The sequence below is a fragment of the Onychostruthus taczanowskii genome, unplaced genomic scaffold (assembly GCF_017590055.1).
Source record: "Onychostruthus taczanowskii isolate IOZ18803 unplaced genomic scaffold, ASM1759005v1 scaffold25, whole genome shotgun sequence".
Taxonomy (NCBI): domain Eukaryota; kingdom Metazoa; phylum Chordata; class Aves; order Passeriformes; family Passeridae; genus Onychostruthus; species Onychostruthus taczanowskii.
In genome coordinates this window covers 1,251,465-1,271,349 of record NW_024499796.1, presented here as the reverse complement: position 1 = coordinate 1,271,349, position 19,885 = coordinate 1,251,465, and the positions used below count along the sequence as shown (strand labels likewise).

Sequence of the window (19,885 nt, the reverse complement as noted above, 5' to 3'; positions counted from 1 at the left end):
GGGAGAGCCTCCAGCTCCTGAATTCCCTGCAGCTGTCCTGGTATAGGCCCAGAGCTGTGGCAGCCTGCCCTGCTCCTTGCCCAGGCTGCAGGGAGCAGTTCCCTGAGCATCAAGAAGCTGCTCAGGTTTTGAAGTTGCTTCCTTAAGCTCACCCCAACTGTCAGACTCCTCCTGTCAAGTGTCCTCCACTGCCAGACTCCTCCTGAGTGGGCTCTGTCCCAAATCTCACCTTCCCGTCACCTAAATCAAATCTGACCTCACCCTGCCCAGGCACCTGCTGAGGGTAAGTGCAGGGACCTGCTGAAGAAATAAATCCACGTGCCCTTGGCCTTTTCACGTGGCACGAGCCATAAGGAACTGTTTGGTGGCCTTTGATCCAAGCAGCAAGCAGCCCTGAGCTCCTCTCAGGGGTGACAAACCAGAGCAGCTGGGGTGACACTGGGCAGAGCTGGATGGAGGTGGAACAGGGAAGTGCAAAGGACAAGCTGCTCAGTCAGAGAATCTGGGCCCGTGATCCAGGCCTGCAGCCATTCCCTGCTCCGGGCCCAGCTGTGACAGGAGCAGGGAAGCAGCTCTGGGAGGCTTTTGGGACTGGCTGATTTAACAGACAGAGGATTCTTTCCTGGTTGCCTCGGGAAAGGACAGAGCAGTGCCTGGCACCCAGAACTGTGGCACCTTTATCCCAAAACACGCATGAGACACTTCAGGACCTTCTCCTCAGTGGGGCCAGCAGTGGGTAGGTGCAGATGGCCACACTCCACTGTCTGGTTTGAGATCACCAAATCACTTTCCCAGAGGATCCTCCCGCAGTGTTTTATCCCCCTGCTCACAGGAGCAGGGAACGGGTGGTCCAGTGTTTCCACCCTCACCTGGTCACTGCAGCCGTTTACAGCAGCTCGTGTGATTATTACTTTTTTATTAAAAAAAAATAAGTGTTTATTTTAAACAAAACACTCGGCAAAGGCGTTTACGGGCACGTTAACCAAACTTAAAAACCAAAATGTAACAGCTCGGAGGGGGGGCGGCGAGACCCGCCCGGCGCGGCGGCCCGGCCGAGCGGGGCTGGGGCTGCCGGGGGTCCCGGGGCAGCCCCGTTAGAACTCGAAGGTGCCGAAGTGCGCGGTGCGGCCGCCGGCCTTGGGCTGCGGCTTGTACCCGATGCGGTCATTGATGAGCTGCTCGCGGCTCTTGTGCTCCGTGCCCAGCGCTCCGATCGCCGCCGCCTCCTCGCCGCCCGCCGCCGCCTCCGCCTCGTCCCGCTGCTTCCTGCGGCTCTGCGGGCGAACGGGCCGGTCAGGGCCGGGGGCGGGCTGAGCCCCCCGCGCCCGGCCCCGCGCGCACCTCCAGCTCCTTCCGCACGCTCTCGAACTCCTCGATGTCGTCCAGCTTCAGCTCCAGCCGCGTCGGCTTCCGACGGAGCATCGCGACCGGCGGCACCGCGACCCGCGGCACGACCGAGCGCTCCCGCCCTCAGCGGGCCCCGCCCGCCCCGCCACACCTCCCGGCGTGCCCCGCGCGTCCCGCCCTCAGCGGGCACTGCATCTCCCGGCGTGCCCTGCGCGCACCGCTTGCGCCGCCACACCTCCCGGCGTGCCCTGCGCGTTCCTCCCTTAAAGATCGACGCAGTTCCCGGCCTGCCCTGCGCGACCCGCCCTTAGCGTGGCCGCCACTCCTCCCGGCATGCCCTGAGCGACCCGGAAGTGGCCGTGAGGTGCCGTAGCCCGAGCGCCGCGAGTCTCGCCCCGTTCCCGTTCTCTGGTTCCCGCTCCCCGGTTCCCGCTCCCTTTCCAGGCTTCCTGTCGGTTCCTGGGCTTGTTCCCGGTCCCCCTCCCGCCATGGCCACGGCGCGGGCACCGGCGGCGCGCGGCGGGGCCCGGCCCCCCGAGGTGAGTGTCCGGGAGGTGGGGGCGGCTCCGGGCCCGTTTCCCGCACGGCCGCGGCGCCGCCCGCAGGAGCGGGAGAGGCCGCGGGGGTCGCGAGCGCTGTTGCTGTGTGGGGTTTACGGTGCCCCGGTGACAGCGGAGCTTTAAAGGAGCCCGAAGGCTCCCGTGTTTCCTGCACTTGTACCCAGTCCTGGTTGCTCTCCCGGGAGTTCGTGTGAGGCGCCTCTCCGGGGGGAGGGAGCCGGGCTCCGCGCATTTCCCGGCCTCCCACGGGGGGAGCTGGAGCATGGCATCGCTCCTGGCTGTGCTGCTGCAGCGGGAGGAAAAGCTCCGTGTTCTAAAGCTTTTTTATAAAATACCTCTGCAGTTAATAAATAAAAGGGACCCAACACTGCTTGTTTTCCGCAATTTAATGTGGCATTTTACTTTTGTGCTTTGGTCTTTGGGCAAAAACCTCAATGTCCAGTGCTGCTCCATCCCTGGCAGTGTCCCAGGCCAGGCTGGGGGCTGGGAGCAGCCTGGGACAGTGGGAGGTGTCCCTGCCATGGTAGGGTGGCACTGCATGGGCTTTAATGCCTTTCCAACCCAAACCAGACTGGGATTTTGAGAGATCTTTGCATGGTGTCCAGCCCTGTTCTCCTGGCTCAGCCAGGCTGTTGGCTGTGTGCTCTGTCCCCACGCTCTGTGTCCCCTCTGCTCTCCCTCAGCCCCCCAAGGCCAAGCCTGCAGAGGAGGCCGAGGCTCCCCCGGCCAAGCGGGCGCCCATCTTCTACGGGAGCCTGGAGGAGAAGGAGCGGGAGCGCCTGGCCAAGGGCGAGGCTGGGCTGCTGGGCAAGGAGGGCATGAAGGCTGCCCTGGAGGCTGGCAACATCAACATCAGCAGTGGTGAGGATGTGCAAACACCCCTTGTTGTGCTCCCCGCAGATGTGACACTTCCAAATGGCTCTGCTTGCTCTCTGGGCATCGCCTCAAAGCAGTCAGGAGTGGGCTGCTCCGTGCTTGGATCTTCCCTTTCCAGAGGGATCCAGGGCAGGGGGGCTCTGGGAGAGCTGAGGGAGGGATCCAGGGCCTCTGGGAGAGCTGAGGGAGGGATCCAGGGGCTCTGGGAGAGCTGAGGGAGGGATCCAGGGGCTCTGGGAGAGCTGAGGGAGGGATCCAGGGGCTCTGGGAGAGCTGAGGGAGGCGTGGAGCGTCCCTCTCTGCAGACATCCCAAACCCTGCTGTGTCCCCTGCTGCGGGTGGCCCTGCCGGGGCAGGGGATGCTCTGGGTGATCTGCCGGGGTCCCTGGCAGCCCCAGGTGTCCCCTGGGCCGTGCTGGCTGCGTGTGCTCAGGCTGTGTGTGCCCAGGGGAGGTGTTTGACCTCGAGGACCACATGAGCGAGCGGCAGGCCGAGGTGCTGGCGGAGTTCGAGCGCCGCAAGCGCGCGCGGCAGATCAACGTGTCCACGGACGACTCCGAGGTCAAGGCCTGCCTGAGGGCCCTGGGCGAGCCCATCACGCTCTTCGGAGAGGGCCCCGCGGAGCGCAGGGAGAGGTGCTGTGCCTGCCCTCGGGGAGGGGCACCTGGCAAATCCCGGAGCTTCTCCTGGGAGTTGGGGTGCAGGGAGCCCTGCTGTGGCAGTGCTGTGCCACGGGGCAGCTGGGAGAGCTGGGGGTGTTCAGTCTGGGGAGGGGGAGGCTCCAGGGAGAGCTCAGAGCCCCTGCCAGGGCCTAAAGGGGCTCCAGGAGAGCTGGAGAGGGACTGGGGACAAGGATGGAGGGACAGGACACAGGGAATGGCTCCCACTGCCAGAGGGCAGGGATGGATGGGATATTGGGAATTAGGAATTGTTCCCTGGGAGGGTGGGCAGGCCCTGGCACAGGGTGCCCAGAGCAGCTGTGGCTGCCCCTGGATCCCTGGCAGTGGCCAAGGCCAGGCTGGACACTGGGTCTGGGAGCAGCCTGGGATGGTGGAAGGGGTCCCTGTCCATGGCAGGGGTGGAATAGGATGGGCTTTAAGGGCCCTTCTAACCCAAATCAGTCTGGGATTTCTGTTTTAAGAACTCCAAGGCAGAGGGAGTGTCACAGTGATATTTGTCAGGTGAGCTGAGAATTCCCTGACTAAATCCAGCTCCATGACTTCCCTCACAGGTTAAGGAACATCCTCTCTGTGGTTGGCACAGACGCGTTAAAAAAGACCAGGAAAGATGATGACAGGTCCAAAAAGTCCAAAGAAGAGGTAAGGGTGTCTCCTGTCCCCTCAGTGCTGAGGGAGGGGTGCTATAGCCAGGACTCCTGGCTTTGGCCGGCCTGTGGGTTCTCACAATCCCTTCAGGCTTTTTCTGTTTTGCCCACTTCAGCAAATCTGTGGCAATGTTTGGTCTCAGTGAGGAGCACCAAGTGTGGTTTTTACTCACAGACCCTGCTCTGTGCTGCTCTCAGTGTGCAAACCAGGAGAGCAGGTGTGTGGGTTCTTACCTACCATAGCAAGTCCCTTACTTTCCTTCACACTTGGGAAGAAAAAAATATGTTAATGCTGCTGCATCTGTTTCTGCCTTTGATTACTCTTTCTGCTCCTGTCTCTCCTCTGACTTTCTTCTGCCTTATTATTTTTGAGCTGTACTGTAAGAAATAATTTCTGCAGCTCTGGGCTTTCTCTTTACTGGGTAATGTGTAAAGAAGGAGGGAGTTACATGTCAGTAAATGCAGATGAGTCAGGGTTCAGCTGGAACGTTGAGTGAAGTGGCAGCATGTCAGGATTGGATCTGCAGGGCAGAGAGTTTGATTTCTCTCTCCAAATCCCTTTTCTTGGGGCTTAATTGTGCAGAAGGCCCTTAAAAAGAGGCCAGAGCACAGCAGGGTTTGGGGGCAGGTGCTGGGAGGAGCTGAGGGGAATGAACACAGGGGCAGCAGCACCAGGGCTTTTCCATCAGTTTTATTCCTGTTTTCACAGTATCAGCAAACCTGGTACCACGAGGGCCCACGCAGTCTGAAAACAGCCAGGCTGTGGCTGGCCAACTACTCACTCCCCAGGTGAGAGAAAACTGAAAGCATTTGTCAAATGCAAGGGCAGATCCCCCAGTGGGTAGCACAGGAAATCCAGGGAGTGGGGAGGCAAGTCCAGTGAGCCCAGTGAGCTCCAAGGGACTGATCCAGCATGAGCCCAGTTTGGGGGAGGAGCAGGGAAAGGCGTTTCCAGCAGCAGGGAAGGGGCAGTTCTGGGGATTGTCACCCCACCTCTGCTCTCCCCAGGGCAGCGAAGCGGCTGGAGGAGGCCCGGCTGCTCAAGGAGATTCCCGAGGCCACCAGGACGTCCCAGAGGCAGGAGCTGCACAAATCCCTGCGGGTAGGTTTGGCTGCTGCTCCCCTGGCTGATCCTCCGAGAGCCCAGCAGGAATTCAGCTGCCTGAGGTGCTGTCCACATGCACATCAGTCTCTGCAAGCTTGGGAAGTTCTGCTTTTCCTCTGTTTCCCTGTGTCTCTGAAGCATGTTCTGACTCCTTCAGAGTGCTCCAGGGAGATTCAGTTTGTCCCTGTGCAGAGGGTGCCGCTCGCCTGTGAGGCTAAGGGAATGTATCCCTGGCTCTGGCAGGGGTTTGGCTGGCTGGGGAGCCAGGGAATGCAAGGGAAATACCAGCTCTGGGTGCTGAACATGGTTGGGATGACTCTGAGATGCCCTTTCTGAGCATGCTAAGCCAGATTCCCAGCTTAACCAAACAGAGGCTTAGGCACAGCGTGTGCTGCCCCCCTAATCCTGTTTACTCCAGAGGATTTGCTTCTCCCCTCTGCCCCGTCTGTCTGGTTGGATTCTTTGGATGAGTTATGGAAAGATGCCAAACTCCAGCCAGTTCTGTGTCAAAGCTGCAGCTGCAGAGCTCTGGGGCTGGAGGGCACATGCCATGGGTGGCCCTGGGGGGCTGAGCTGTGTGCCCAGGCCGTGCTGGATCACCTGGGCCAGGCTGGCCCTGGCCCTCCTGCCTGGAGCTAGAGTGGCTCTGAGGCAGCATCTCCCTTTGAAAGTGACTTTCCAAGGGCCTCTGCCTCCTCCTGTGCACATTTGCCTCCCTCACCTCAAGCTTTGGCTGGGGATAGCTCTGGGCTGGTTGTACTTCATTTATTGGTGATTTTCTTTGTATTTCTTACAGTCCTTGAATAACTTCTGCAGTCAGATTGGGGATGATCGCCCACTGTCCTACTGCCACTTCAGCCCCAACTCCAAACTGCTGGCCACGGCCTGCTGGTGAGACTGCCTTGGCAGCACCTGCTTTGGGGGCTGGGAGAGCACAGGAATGTGTTTGGAGGCTTGGGAATGGTGAGAAGCTGCTCTGAGCTCTCATCACCCCATTTTAGAGCTGAGCAGAGATTCATTGATCTGAGCTGGTTGAACAAGAACAATGATCTGTTCTTGATGTCATTCTCCACTGACATCCATTCCTTGTTTTCCACAGGAGTGGGCTGTGCAAGCTCTGGTCTGTGCCTGACTGCAACCTGGTTCACACCCTACGAGGTAGTGAGGGGCTCTCACGGAGGCTTTTGGTTCTTTTGTTCCTCTCTGTGCTGAGCTCCCACATCTGAATTACTTTGTGGTTTAAAATGCTGTGTTAGGGCAGATTTGTGTCTTACTGAGAGCATCTCTTGGTTTGGGAGCATGAGAACGTGTCACATAATGAGAAGGGAGACCTGGCCTTTAGCTCAAACCTCAGCTCCAAGTTTGTTTCTGAACAGTTTGGTTTGGTTTCCAAACCTGGTTTCAGTTACTTGAATTACAAACAGCAGCAGTTTTGGGCAGGTCACTTGACAACAGTGAGATTCTTTGAGTAGTGGTCACAACTTGGACTAAATATAGATGTGAGGACAAATCCTTTGATTCATATGTTGAATTTTGTCTGCACATTGAGGGTTCCAAAGCAGCATTTTGGATGCTCTGCTTTGGGTGCTCCCAAGTACGGGTTGGCTGGGGGATGACAGGGCAGTGTCACCCAGCACTGAGGACACAGTGGAAGTGCTCACTGGCACCTCCCTCACCAGTGCCAAGAAATGTTGCTTTTCTGAAGAACTGGCCAAGATCCCGTGGCAGATTCTGAATTTTGGTTTTCTTGCCCTTCAGGACACAGCACCAACGTGGGGGCAATCGTGTTCCACCCCAAGGCCACCGTGTCCCTGGACAAGAAGGACGTGAGCCTGGCCTCGTGTGCAGCTGATGGTTCTGTCAAACTCTGGAACCTGGAAAGGTCAGAACTGTTCCAGATGTGCACAGCTGCAGCATTGCTGTGCTGGGGTTCATTCCATGTTCCTCCAGACATTTACCATCCTCCTGCCAATATGACCTTTTCTTGTAGCTACCCCAGTGCACTCCCTGGCCTCAGTATGTGCCACCCTCTTCAGCAGGAAGAGAGATCACCCTGATTAGGGAGCCAAGGTGAGGGAGATGGTCTGAAAGGGATTGAGGCAGAATTGCTGCTGGGTATTGCTGAACTGCTGGGGGTGATGGATGGAAGGTCTGGGGTCTGTTTCATTCTAGCATCTCACTTAGGAAAAAATGGCCCCTCTTGGATATTAGTAAATGAATTTTTGAGTGGTTGGAAAGCACCAGGATTTGGAGAGGGATTGACCAAATACACAGCCAGGCACAAAAACTTGTGCCTGTCCTGCAAACAAATGGTTGTCACTGCACAGAGGAGCTCTGGGAGATGGGCAGCACCTCTCTCAGGCCTGGGAAGAGGAGAAGGGTTCAGGTACTGAGCCTCAGCATCACCTGATTGAGAAGTGGAGCCTGAGGACTCCTGGGAAGGGCACACAGCTCCCAGAGCCACAGTTGTTTATGCTTAGCTGAAAATCACAGTTTGTAACAGCAAAAATGCCCCTGTGCAAAGGGACAGGGGGTTCTTAGGCTCATGTGACCACATCTCTTAATTAACCTGTTGGAAAGAAACTTCACTGCTGTTCAGATCATGTGTGAATGACAGGCAGCAGGTCAGGAGCATTCTGGGAGAATAAATATTCCCTCCATCCTGTCTGCCTGCATCCTGCAGAACAGCAGGAGTTGCTGCAGCTCAGGATGTTGTGTTCTCAGAACTCCCTGCAGTTCAGGTAGTTTGTGGTTTGTTTCTGTACTTCCAAAAGTGGTAATGACAAGGGCCTTGCTAATTTTCATTAATAATCATCGTCATCCCAGGAGAGCTTTACAACCAACAGGAGGTGTGGAGATAAAGGGTTTCACTCAGAGCTTTGAGTGTGACCCAGAGGCAGAGTTCAGAGTCATTGGCTACAGCTCTGATGTTCCTGCCTGGTTTGATTTCATCAGCAGAGCTTCTGCTGCCATCACAATGTGTGGGCAAAGGCCTGGCTGGAGCCAGACCCCTGTGGTCAGTGGCCAATGGTTTGTTGTGTGTTTCAGCGATGAGCCGGTGGCAGACATCGAGGGACACAGCATGAGAGTGGCCCGCGTGATGTGGCACCCCTCAGGGAGGTTCCTGGGCACCACCTGGTATGGACACCTGGGCATTGCCTTCCAGAAGTGACCATGGGCTGCCCAGCTGGTGGCCCTGTGCTGCCAGGGCTTGTCCACAGCAGGGCAGGGCTCGGCCGTTGGTGACCACAGCTGGGCTGCTGCAGTGTCAGTGACAGCAGGTCGTTGGGATTCCTTTCTCTGCCCCTGTGTGAGACACTCTTGGTCTCAGGTGGGAATAAAATGCTCCCAGAGTTGGTGAAATATCCTGTTATTATCCCTGGAGTTACATGGAGACCAGGGGAAATGACCTCAAATTACACCAGGGAAGGTTTAGATTGGATACTGGGGGAAAAACATCTTCACAGAAAGGGTGGCCAGGCACTGACACAGGCTGCCCAGGGGTGGAGTCACCATCCTGGAAGTGTTCAAAAAACCCAGATGTGGCACCTGGGGACATGGGTTGGTGGTGACTGCGGTGCTGCTGGGTTAACACTTGGACTCCATGGTCCTGGAGGGCTTTTCCAGCCTGAGTGGCTCTGGTTTAAGGAGTGCTTTGTCTCGCAGCTACGATCACTCGTGGCGCCTGTGGGACCTGGAGGCGCAGGAGGAGATCCTGCACCAGGAGGGGCACAGCAAGGGCGTCTACGACATCGCCTTCCACACCGACGGCTCCCTCGCCGGCACCGGGTGAGTGCCCTTGCCTCTGCACGGAGGGCTTGCTGTGACCAGGGATTTCTGCTGGGGGAATGGCTTCCCACTGCCAGAGGGCAGGGATGGACGGGATATTGGCAATTAGGAATTGTTCCCTGGGAGGTGGGCAGGCCCTGGCACAGGGTGCCCAGAGCAGCTGTGGCTGCCCCTGGATCCCTGGCAGTGTCCGAGGCCAGGTTGGATGGGGCTGGGAGCAGCCTGGGACAGTGGAAGGTGTCCCTGCCCGTGGCCAGGATGATCTGTAAGGTCCCTCCCAGCCTAGCTCAGTGTGTGATCCTGTGCTTGCAGAGGCCTGGATGCCTTTGGCCGGGTGTGGGACCTGCGCACAGGCCGCTGTATCATGTTCCTGGAAGGGCACCTGAAGGAGATCTACGGGATCAACTTTTCCCCAAACGGGTAAGGAGGGAGCTGGCACTGATGTGGGAGCTTTGAGTGTAAACTTGACTCCCTAAACACTGCTCTGCCTCCCCTCATTGGCAGGTACCACGTGGCCACGGGCAGCGGGGACAACACCTGCAAGGTGTGGGACCTGCGGCAGAGGAAGTGCATCTACACCATCCCTGCCCACCAGAACCTGGTCACCGGCGTCAGGTTTGAACGTGAGTCCCTGCTGCTGCCTAGCCCTGCCCCTCCAGCAGCTCACATGCACACCTGCAGCTCAGCAAGGTCTGTGCTGCTGAGCAGAGATGTGTTTTCATTGCAAGCCTCACTTCTCCCCTTTTCTCCTCCTGTGCAGCCAACCACGGGAATTTCCTGCTCACGGGCGCCTACGACAACACGGCCAAGATCTGGACCCACCCTGGCTGGTCCCCGCTGAAGACCCTGGCGGGGCACGAGGGGAAGGTGATGGGCCTGGACATCTCCCTGGATGGGCAGCTCATTGCCACCTGCTCCTATGACAGAACCTTCAAGCTCTGGACAGCCGAGTAGCTCAGAGGGGCCGGTTATGGACTGGGACGGGGACATTAATGACTTTTGGTTGCTTTTTTATATTAAAGAAAAAAACAGGAATCCAGTGTGTTAACAGCAGCTGCAATCGTGGCTGCTCTGGAGTTTGGGTGTGTTTGAAGCACCACTGTTGGCCCAGGCGTGGCTGGTGTCAAGTCTTGTGTTTTCCCACATTTTGGACTGTTTTTATACTGCAGGTACCACTGCTGTAATTTTGGTCAATGTACTTCTACTCTCCCTTCCAAGTTCAGCTCCCAGGTGTCCTCCAAACATTTGCAGTAACCATAGAGCATCTCAGGTTTGGTGTGTGGTTCAGATTCTGTTACTGCCCTTCTCACCTTCCTTTTTGGTACGTGTGTGAGAGAGCTCAGAGGGAGAGGCACGTGGTGCCCTCTTTCCCCTGCCTCCACACAGGTGTCTCTGGATGGAGATCTGCATCCCCCTGGATTCACTTACAGTAGATGCCCAAGGCCAGGAAATCTCTTTTTTCCAGGTACCACCTTGTCTCTTACTCCATGAGTTGTCTCATGGACTGGGTGTTGCAAATCCATTTCAGCATCTCATGTTTAGGGTTTGCTGTGTGAGGTCACTCAGTGTAGGATTGTCTTGTTCTGCCCTGCACTGGGGAGAGCTTTTGTACTTGTTTGTTGTTTAAATTGAGATTTTGCAAATAATGTGTCCTGGAAGATCTAAACAGGTTTTGAATATGTATCCTGGGCTCTGTGTCTCAAGGAATGGAGAAATTACAGGAATTTCACAATGCATAGTTTGATTTCTGCTGGTGCACAAAACAGCTGAGGAGGGGTGAGGTCATTGGGTTTGTTCAGCTTGGAGAAGGGGAGGCTGAGGGGAGATTTCTCAGGGTCTGCAGCTCCTCCTGAGGGGCAGCTCTGATCCCTGCTCCCTGGGACAGGGACAGGAGCCAGGGAGTGGCTGGAGCTCAGGGCAAGGTTCTTCCCCCAGAGGGTGCTGGCACTGCCCAGGCTCCCCAGGGAATGGGCACGGCCCCGAGGCTGCCAGAGCTCCAGGAGCCTTTGGACAGCGCTGCCAGGGCTGCCCAGGGTGGGGTGATTGGGGGTCTGGGCAGGGACAGGGGCTGGGCTGGGTGACCCTGGTGGGTCCCTCCAGCTCAGATGAAAACTTTCAGGAATAAGGAGAAGACAGATTCACCTCCCTGTTATCATCTGGAGAGCAGCTGTGTGTTCCTTGGGAACATGAGCACAGTTCTAGGGAAAATACGATGGAATGAGAGGCCAGCAGCTAACACAGGAGAATTATTTCATTGCAGTCTCCTCTGGTCCAAGCCCAGGTCCAGCTGTGTGTGCTCAGCCTGGTGCTCAAGCATCTGTCCCTTGGTCCTGGTGTCTCATCTCCCTCTGTCCAGCCCGTGCCTCTGGCTGCAGGGAGGCTTTGTAAGGAAAATGCAGGAGGCTCAGTCAGGAGCAGAAGCTTGGCCTGAAGGCTCCCAGAGCTTGGCTTTTCTCCTGCACAGCTCTGATGCCTCCCTGTCACCCACAAGCCAACCAGCAACTCCCCCAGCCCTGCTGGCATCCCCCACAGGCACAGAGTCCCGCCTGCCCACTGTCAGGGCAGCTCTTGGGGGTCGCATCCCCTCCTGGGACAATCTGTGATGGGGGTCCCGGTGCTCAGAACGCTGCCACCTCCAGGGACAGTGTCTGACGGGGGTCCCGGTGCTCAGAACGCTGCCACCTCCTCCAGGGACAGTGTGTGACGGGGCTCCAGAGCTCAGAACGCTGCCACCTCCTCCGGGGACAGTGTCTGACGGGGGTCCCGGTGCTCAGAACGCTGCCACCTCCTCCAGGGACAGTGTCTGACGGGGGTCCCGGTGCTCAGAACGCTGCCACCTCCTCCAGGGCCGGCTCTGCGCCGCCCCTCACACGGAGCACGTGGATGCCGGAGTTGGAGCTGGCGCAGAGCAGGGTGGAGCTGTCGCAGGCGGCCAGCGAGGCCAGCGGGCCCGAGCCCTCGAGGCACAGCGTGGCCAGGCAGGCTGCAAGGGAAGGCACAAGGGAGGGATGCTGGGTTTGCTGAGATGAGGCAGGGCCACACCAGTCTCTCACCTCCAGGCTCTGCTTGCCCGAGGTGGGTGAGCTGCTGCCTGGATCCACACTTCAACACCTTGGGATGTGCCCCTGGCAGAGAGACTCACCCCTGTGCACTGCCCAGTCAGGCTGTGGCTGACAGGGATCCAGACTGGGTCAGGCTCTGCCCCTTCCTGGGAGAGGAAGCGGGGCTGGATGGACCTAGAGCCCCCACTGGGCAGAGCTGTAGGATGTGCGTGGAGCCATTTCCAACCCACCTTTTTCTCCCAAATTTCTTAGTTTTCCTAAGGGCTGTGCTACGCTTACCACACGGTTTTGATGAATCTCCAAGAGGGAAAGAGAAATAAGATTTACACAGGAGCCTTTCTGTTTGTGTCTATTATTAAACTCCCTGAGACAATTTGTGCAGAGACCCCAGCCCCAGGCTGAGCTGCAAACAGAGCTGCACTTGGCCTGGACCCAGAGGCAGCTGCCTCTCCTGGTTACCTGCACCCTTCCCAGAGCAGCTGGATTATGGCTCACCCAGCTGGGAAGGCAAAAGGATCAAAGCTGCTGCCACCTCACAGCCATCCTGGATGCACAGGCACCAGGCAAAGACACAGGTAAGAGAACAGAAGGTCCTTCTCTGCAGGAAAGCCTCAGGTTTCTATTTTCATCCCATCTTAAATAAGTTCCCTTGGAGAGGGGCTTAGCCCTGGGGAGTGTCTAATGCTGTGAGCCTGAACAGCTCCCAAGAGATCTCTGCCTGCAGCACAAGGGTTACTAAGAACCTGCTGCCATGGCAGGGCTTGGCAGGCAAACAAACCCCTTTGTGTCCAACTCAGGGAGGGACTCACCCTCATCACCAGGTTTAACCCCAAAATGGCCATGATTCCCCTTCAGGAGGACAACCAAAACGAGGGTAATGGCTGATCAGCTGTCTGTCCTCCAGTACAAATTCTATTCCTTATAACTTTCTGCTTGTACCTGCATAAATCTCTGGAGTTCACCTGTTCTTTTTTCTTTTTATCATTTGTCCTTTCATGGCTTAACTCGGATGTATCTTTAAGAGCTGCCTGGTAATTCTTCCTTTTAGCTGAGGCGAGATCTCTGTCATCTCTGACATGCAGCTCCTTCACTTTGCTGAGCCCTGGGTTTGTTCCAGGGCATTTCTCCACCCTGCCCTGCAGGCTTGGAGTAAATTCCAGAGATTGCAGCAGTCACCCTGCCCATCACCAGGAGCAGACAGAACTGGGGGAAGTGGGTTTGTCATCCAGGAGAAAGGAACACGGAGTGGGCAGGAGCCTCCCCTACCTGCAGTGCCTTGGTCCCAGACCTTCACTGTGCTGTCGCTGGACGATGTGGCAATGCTGGGGGCGAGCGTGGGGCCCCGGGGCAGGAAGACACACGAGGTGGTGGTCTGGAAATGCCCTTTGTACTCACACACTCGGCCCCTGGTCTGCCTCAGGTCCCAGAGCTGCAGGAAAGAGGCAGTGGTAGAGCCCCAGCTCTGCCAGCAGAGTTGTTTTACCAAGACAGGAAGGTGGGCTATGATAAAAGAGCTCCTCACCAATCCTCAGAGTGCCATGGCTACTGCCCTTATCCCTGCTCATGCTCACAGTCCTGGAGAACATCAAAGCCCAAAGGATTTTCAACACTGGTGACTGAGGACATGGCATGAGGACACCCAAGAGAGCCAACAAGCTAAGACTGTGCAGGCAGATAATAAATGTCCAGCCTGCTCCCATCCTCAACCCTGCCCACCCTGGCATGGGATTGTTTCATCCTCCTGATCCTCACACACAGGGCTGAAAATCTGCAGGACCTGGTTTGGAAACACCTGGAGCAAGGGATCCCTTACAGGCTTTCTGCAAGAACCTTGTGTTCCTCAATGGCATCCATTGTCTTTTTCCCCTGTGTGTTTTACTGAAATGAAATTCCAGACTCATTTGGGTTTGAAGGAACCTCAAAGACCACCTTGTTTCAACTCCCTGCCATGGGATGTTTCAACTCCCTCCCATGCCACAGATGCCACTCACTACATCAGGGTGCTTCAAGCCCCATCCAACCTGGCCTTGGACACTTCCAGGGATGGGTAAATCCCATGGTTTAATCAGGAGGAATAACTGCTGATATTTTCTGAGCAGAACTTCCCAAAGGGACAGGCAGGAAGACACCAGGCCAAGGCCCGGGCAGTGGGAGCACTCAGACCCTGGAGCAGTGAGGTGCTGCTCTCCCTGTCTGCCACGGGCGTGGGAGGGAAGGCAGCAGGAGCCCCGGGCTCGCTGCCCAGCACTCACGGTGGCCTCGGCGCCGTGGCCGGCGGAGCCGCTGCTGCTGCTGAGGCAGTACCGCCCGTCCTGGCTCACGTCACAGCACGTCTGGATGTGCTGCTTGGCTGGGAACGTGTGGGCCACCTGCAGCTCCCGGCTGTCCCACACCCTGCAGGGAACAGCAGAGGGCAGGGGGACCCTGAGGCATCATCACCACGATGGTTTCCCTCTATGCCCTCCCGCACACCCGGGCCGTGCCCACAGCTCTGTCCTGGCTGCTCCCAAACTCTCCCTGTGTCCCTACATCCCTGCATTTATCCATGCTGGATCACTCTCCAGCTTTCTTTCTCACAATTTCTCCTTTTCACCTGCAGTCACCAGCCAGTGCTGCTCCCAGGCCCTGTCCCTGGCTGGAGGTCACACTCCAAGGCCCAGGTGAGCTGGCAGGTGGCTTTTAGCCACACCAGAAGTGGTCATGACAACCAAACCCACAACAGCCTCGGGCTGAACCTCCCTGCTCTCTGGCCACAGGGAGAATTTACCTGGTGGTTTTATCCTCTGAGGTCTGGATGACATAAGGCTCCCCAGGAACCCAGCACAGGTGTGTGACCTGTGGAAAGATGAGCAGGAGTCACCTCTGTGTGCAGCCCAGGCTGTGTCTGCCAGAGGATGGAACCACTGAGCTCCCATCCTCTCCCTCCTCCTGCTGGGTTGGGAGCTGGAAATGCTGGATAATGACTTTTTCTGCTCCCCTGCCCGGTCCAGTCCCAGTGGGGTTGCTGGGAGGTGCCAGCAGCAGGACACAGAGCCATGGGAGCAGGGACAGCACAGGCACCAGGGGGTGGTACCCACCCCAGCCCTGGGTTGGTACAGGAGGGAATGCAGCCCCACTGCACAGGGCTTGTTCAGCCAGGAGAAAAGGAGACTCAGGGGGATCTGGCTCTCCACAACTCCCTGACAGGAGGGTGCAGCCAGGTGGGGGTCAGCTTCTGCTCCCAGGGAACAAGCAATGAGAAGAAATTGCCTCAAGTTGTGCCAAGGCAGGTTTAGGTTGGATAATGGGGAAAAAATTCTTTGCTGAAAGCATGGTCAGGCATTGTCACAGGCTGCCCAGGACAGTGGTGGAGTGACCATCCCCGGAGGGATTTAAAAGCCGTGTCTATGTGGCACCTGGGGACATGAGTTAGTGGTGGCTGTGGCAGTGCTGGGGGAATGGCTGGACTCTGTCTTAGAGGTCTTTTCCAACCTCAGTGATTCCATGACTCTGTGTGCTTCCAAAGCATTGATAAATTGCCACGAGTCCCTTGGTACTTTTGTGTTCCTGGGTTTGTTGTTACCTGGAGAAGAATAACCAGCCTCAAGCTGAGCCTGCCCAGGTGCACAGTGTCCCAAGGGCTCCCTTTGGCACCAAGCTCCCAGCAAATTCCCTCTGCACAGCTCCACATGTGAAATAACCATGTGGGCAGGGAGGGGAGATGGATGATGGGATGGGATTGGAGGAACCAGCACATCCTACCAGATTCCTGGAGATTGCAGCTCTGCCCAGACATTCCCCAGTCTCAGTGTCCCACTTGCACACGGTGTTGTCCCGTGAGCCCGTGCACAGCTGGGAGGCATCTGCAACCACAAGTCAACATCAAGAACAAGACAGGAAACACTGTCAGCCTGTCCCTGGGGACTGGGAGTTCGTTGTCCCTCACCTGGGCTCACAGCCAGTCCAGTAACAACCAGGTCATGTCCTGGGAAGTGCTGGCTTGGCCCTGAAGTCCCATGAAGCTCCCACATCATCACTGTCTTGTCCCGGGATGCGCTGAAGACTCTGCTGGAGTCAAGGGCTGAGGTGACCTGCCAAGGACCAGGAGGAGAAGCTGCTCATCTTCCCACCCAGCTCACAGGGAGAGCACAGCTCTGCTGCTGTCCTGCCACAGCCTAACACATGCAGGAACATGACTGGGGAGAGCCTGGCCTCCCAACTCTGTCAGAGCCAGGGATGGTGGATGGGTGCTCTCAAGTCTTGTTTGTAGAAACCATTCCTTTTATAGGAAAAACATCTTTACAAACCCAAATGAGCCCAGTGCACAGTTGTTTTGAGCACTGAGGTGAACAAAGCCCCCTTTGTCTTTGCAGTACCCACAGCTCAGGGGAACTGGGGCTGTCCCCTGCAGAGGTGCACTGGCCACACCACGCACAGCTACAGCCCCTCTGCACATATGCCCTCCCAGAAGCCTGCTTGGCTTTGTCATCCCAATCTCAGAAAGGAAATTAAAGCCCTGCTATTCCCAGAATATGCCAGCTACGGCACATGGCATGGGTATTCCCGGAATGTCTCAGCCAGGCATGGCTGATTTGTGGAATAATGTCAAGTCTAGCAAAATGAGGCCTGAAGAAAAGTGAATGGCATCTCTGCAGCAGAAGCTTGACCTCATAATTCATCCTGAGCTTTTTCTATACAGTCTCTTGGAAGGGAAGACAAGCTCACATCCAGACCTCCTACAGCCCTGTTTAGTCTGAATGCAACACTCCATTCTGCTTCCAAAAGTATCTCTTGGGACCTTGGGAAAAATCGAATGTGTTCTGATCACAGATTCATGAATCATTAAGTTGGAAAAGACATTTAAGGTCATCAACCATTCCAGCTGGACACCAGGAATACTCTGATCCCACCTTTCTTGTGGATGACAAACCAGTGCTCCAACATTCCTGTCTCCCCAGCTCTCACCTTGGTGACCTCACGTTCATGGCCGGTGAAGCGGCGCAGGACAGCCCCAGACCTCCAGCTGGACACAGCCACACTCTGCAGGGACAGGGACAGGGGTCAGCACAGGAGCAGGGCAGGGAGGATATGTCATACCAAGACTTGTGCACAGTCCACAGGACAGGGAACAGGTTCCTCTGGTTTTCAGCTCCCAGAGCATGTACAGCTGTCCTTAAAGACAGGTGATGTAAGAGTCAGTCTGGCGATCCCAAGCCTGGGAGGGAGCATTTGATGTGATATGAGCTCTGGAGAGGTTACAAAATTTGAGTCCTTGTGCTTCAGGGTGTGCCCTCACTCTAAGCTCATTTTTCCTTTCTAAATCCAGGCATCAACATAGCCACCATCCACGGAAATGCTCAAAGCTCACATTTCAACCTTACTTTTGAAGCTGTTGATACTGTTGATATATTATCCTGTCCCAGGGGATACCTCACCTTATCCCTTCCTCCTGACACACACAGCTCTGGTTTGAGGGCAGCCACAGAGGTGACAGCGTCAGTGTGAGCGGGGCTGTGCTGCCGGGAGGCACCAGCGGGTCCCGTCTGTCCCACGGAGCCGTCGGCCCTGCAGAGGAACAGGGACAGCACTGGGGGCTGCAGGGCTGGGAGGAGAGGTCAGGTGGTATTCCCTGGCACCTCTGGCATCTTCTGACATGACAACATCTGCCTTGGAAAGGCAGAGAGATGCTGTGAATGAGATGGAGCAGACCTATCCCAGCTCCAGAGCTGCTGAATATTTAATTGTCGCTCACTCTGTGCTGGTGCAAAGAAGAAAAGATATTTTGACCTCACCAGCCTCCACAGTCCTCAAACGGGTCAGGCTCTGCTGCTCTGTGCTGTGACACCTCCCTGGCCACAAGTCCCCCCACTGCCACCCCGTGCTGCTCTCCAGGCAGAGAAGCCTCTCCCCGCTGCCAGGGACTGAATTGTTTCATCTTGGCCATGAAGGCTGGAGACAGGCTCTGGGGGGACAACAAAGCAGTTTGGGTATTTGGGCCACAGAGCCACTCCTGGAGCTGTTCCCCTTCCTCAGCCATCACAGAGCACAACCACTGGCCATGGTTATGTGCTTGGCCATTCCTGTGAGTGACACTTGGGATTTCAGTCCCCCCAAAGAAGCTGAGCAGACTTTATAAGTGAGAGTTAGAAATTAAAACCTGGTTCAAACATCCAATAATGAAACTAAACCCCTGTGCTTGCCATATTCTCTGCTCATTTGTGCTCTCTTCACTCTCACACCTGGTTTATTAAGAAGACCTGATCTTCCAGCATTGCTTTACCTGTATTTGGTGGTGTGGAAGCTGATTTTACTCTGCAGTTTCCCCATGGTCCTGGCAACCAGTGGTGGGTGTCACATCAGCACCTTGAGTACCTGCTGTGGGGACACGACCTGTGGGTGAGGGGACATGGCACCACCAGGGATCCAGAGGGGTTTCTGTTTGTCACACATACAGGATAAAGTGCTGGTAATGTGTTATCTACATCCTAGAGTAAGGAGAAAACCTCAGAGGAGGGGACATCTGGAGGTCCTGAGTGGAACCTTTAGCTTAGAGCAGAGCCAGCAGCAGGGTGGGGTCACTGGGACCTCACACTGAGCTTAAAAATGCCCAAGCTTGGTGAGGCCACAACAGAGATGGAGCTGCTGCCTGTCATTCTTTACACCTCCTGTTACTCCTGGATCTGGTCTGGACTTCCATACATCCTGGAGATCCCAGTGCTTGGCTTGGTGAAGGCAAACACCTTCAGACTGAAGCTCGTACAGCAACTGGTGGGACCACGTGCAGGCACAGGCAGCCCCAGCTCAACTGAGCCAGCCTGGCAATACTTGAAGTGATCTTTCCCTGAGCTGAGGAACACTTTGGGAAAAGTTTCCATGTCCACACACCAGTTCCAGGCATGGTAAAACCATGTGGATAACCCAGATGCATTCAGCAAACACCTGCTGGCCAGGCTGGCTCCTCCCCAGAGGGGTCAGCACAGCCAGACCCTGCAGACCCTTCCAGGTGAGGAGCAGCACCTCCCCCGTCCTCACAGACCCAGCAGAAACCAGTCTCAGTGACAGTGAATTGTCACAGACAATAACTGCTTGCTGCTTAGCTCGAGGCACACTAATTGGATTTAGTCTGCTGGCATGCCCATCTTCCATGGCTGCAGCATTTTGCCAATCAAAATCAGGGGAAAAAAAACCCAATCTGCTTTTTCCAGCAAAAAACTGCTTGAAGGTTCTGCCCACAAAAAAAGTGAAAACCAAATCCTGGAAGCACTGAGCAAAAGGTTTCTACAAAATTCCCTTTCTAATTTTACCCTGACAGCCTTTGTGATTAGCAATTAATAATACCCAGTTAATCCCCTGCTGTTCTATCCATGAGTTTGCATGTTCCAAAGATGTGAGGAATGATCAATCTCACAGCTATGGGGCTGTGTTAATTTGGCAATTTATTCTTTCAATCAGACTGAGTGCCCCAATCATTTCAGTCCATCAAGAAACTGATTTTTCTCGGACAGTGGGAGAACTCTGGAAGTTGCAAAACAAGGCTCTAGGAAGAGGTAAGGCAGGAATTCTGAGTTTTTAATTCTGATGGTTACTGTTTCCAACCAGCAGTTAGTTCATGTTTATCCCTACCTGCACATCAGCTCACAGGGAGTTGCCCGAGGCCAGGGGAGGCTGCAGGGAAGGTGGAAGCTTTGTTCTGGGTCTCACTGTTCTCCTGCCTCTTCCTCACTGCAAGAAAGAACAGATTTTTCTGCATCCTGGATGAGAACAGCACTCAGACAGGATTTAATCCAAGCTTTTGTTGTCTGCATCCCAACACACATTTATCCATCAGGCTGCTCCACCACAA

The 19,885-nt window shown here is 55.9% G+C and overlaps 3 protein-coding genes across 3 annotated transcripts; 1 reads left to right on the top strand and 2 right to left on the bottom strand.

Moving 5' to 3' along the window:
- Window positions 1–899: 899 nt before the first annotated feature.
- CDC26 (cell division cycle 26) lies at window positions 900–1,508 on the bottom strand. Its single transcript, XM_041406800.1, has 2 exons — window positions 1,342–1,508; window positions 900–1,274 (listed from the first exon to the last, which is right to left on the bottom strand). The coding sequence occupies exons 1-2, from the start codon at window positions 1,420–1,422 to the stop codon at window positions 1,095–1,097; spliced, it is 261 nt and encodes an 86-aa protein (XP_041262734.1). The 5' UTR covers window positions 1,423–1,508; the 3' UTR covers window positions 900–1,094.
- A 149-nt stretch (window positions 1,509–1,657) lies between these two features.
- PRPF4 (pre-mRNA processing factor 4) lies at window positions 1,658–10,737 on the top strand. Its single transcript, XM_041406903.1, has 14 exons — window positions 1,658–1,886; window positions 2,591–2,768; window positions 3,232–3,418; window positions 4,015–4,102; window positions 4,817–4,896; window positions 5,116–5,209; window positions 6,009–6,103; window positions 6,312–6,370; window positions 6,971–7,094; window positions 8,261–8,350; window positions 8,879–9,001; window positions 9,314–9,421; window positions 9,506–9,624; window positions 9,762–10,737. The coding sequence occupies exons 1-14, from the start codon at window positions 1,836–1,838 to the stop codon at window positions 9,953–9,955; spliced, it is 1,590 nt and encodes a 529-aa protein (XP_041262837.1). The 5' UTR covers window positions 1,658–1,835; the 3' UTR covers window positions 9,956–10,737.
- Window positions 10,738–11,823: 1,086 nt separating this feature from the next.
- Window positions 11,824–18,369, bottom strand: WDR31 (WD repeat domain 31). The gene is made up of 9 exons (XM_041406904.1): window positions 18,323–18,369; window positions 17,478–17,607; window positions 17,008–17,082; window positions 15,989–16,133; window positions 15,805–15,905; window positions 14,831–14,898; window positions 14,316–14,457; window positions 13,330–13,492; window positions 11,824–11,984 (listed from the first exon to the last, which is right to left on the bottom strand). The coding sequence occupies exons 1-9, from the start codon at window positions 18,367–18,369 to the stop codon at window positions 11,824–11,826; spliced, it is 1,032 nt and encodes a 343-aa protein (XP_041262838.1).
- Window positions 18,370–19,885: the final 1,516 nt, after the last annotated feature.

Coding starts and splice junctions, on each gene's coding strand:
- PRPF4 (XM_041406903.1), top strand. CDS start 1,836: ATGGCCACGGCGCGGGCACCGGCGGCGCGCGGCGGGGCCCGGCCCCCC. Junction 1,887..2,590: donor GCGGGGCCCGGCCCCCCGAG/GTGAGTGTCCGG, acceptor GCTCTCCCTCAG/CCCCCCAAGGCCAAGCCTGC. Junction 7,095..8,260: donor AAACTCTGGAACCTGGAAAG/GTCAGAACTGTT, acceptor TGTGTGTTTCAG/CGATGAGCCGGTGGCAGACA.
- WDR31 (XM_041406904.1), bottom strand. CDS start 18,369: ATGGGGAAACTGCAGAGTAAAATCAGCTTCCACACCACCAAATACAG. Junction 14,458..14,830: donor TCAGAGGATAAAACCACCAG/GTAAATTCTCCC, acceptor TGTTCCCTGCAG/GGTGTGGGACAGCCGGGAGC. Junction 11,985..13,329: donor CTGGGACCAAGGCACTGCAG/GTAGGGGAGGCT, acceptor CTTCCCTTGCAG/CCTGCCTGGCCACGCTGTGC.
- CDC26 (XM_041406800.1), bottom strand. CDS start 1,422: ATGCTCCGTCGGAAGCCGACGCGGCTGGAGCTGAAGCTGGACGACATC. Junction 1,275..1,341: donor GCGTGCGGAAGGAGCTGGAG/GTGCGCGCGGGG, acceptor GTTCGCCCGCAG/AGCCGCAGGAAGCAGCGGGA.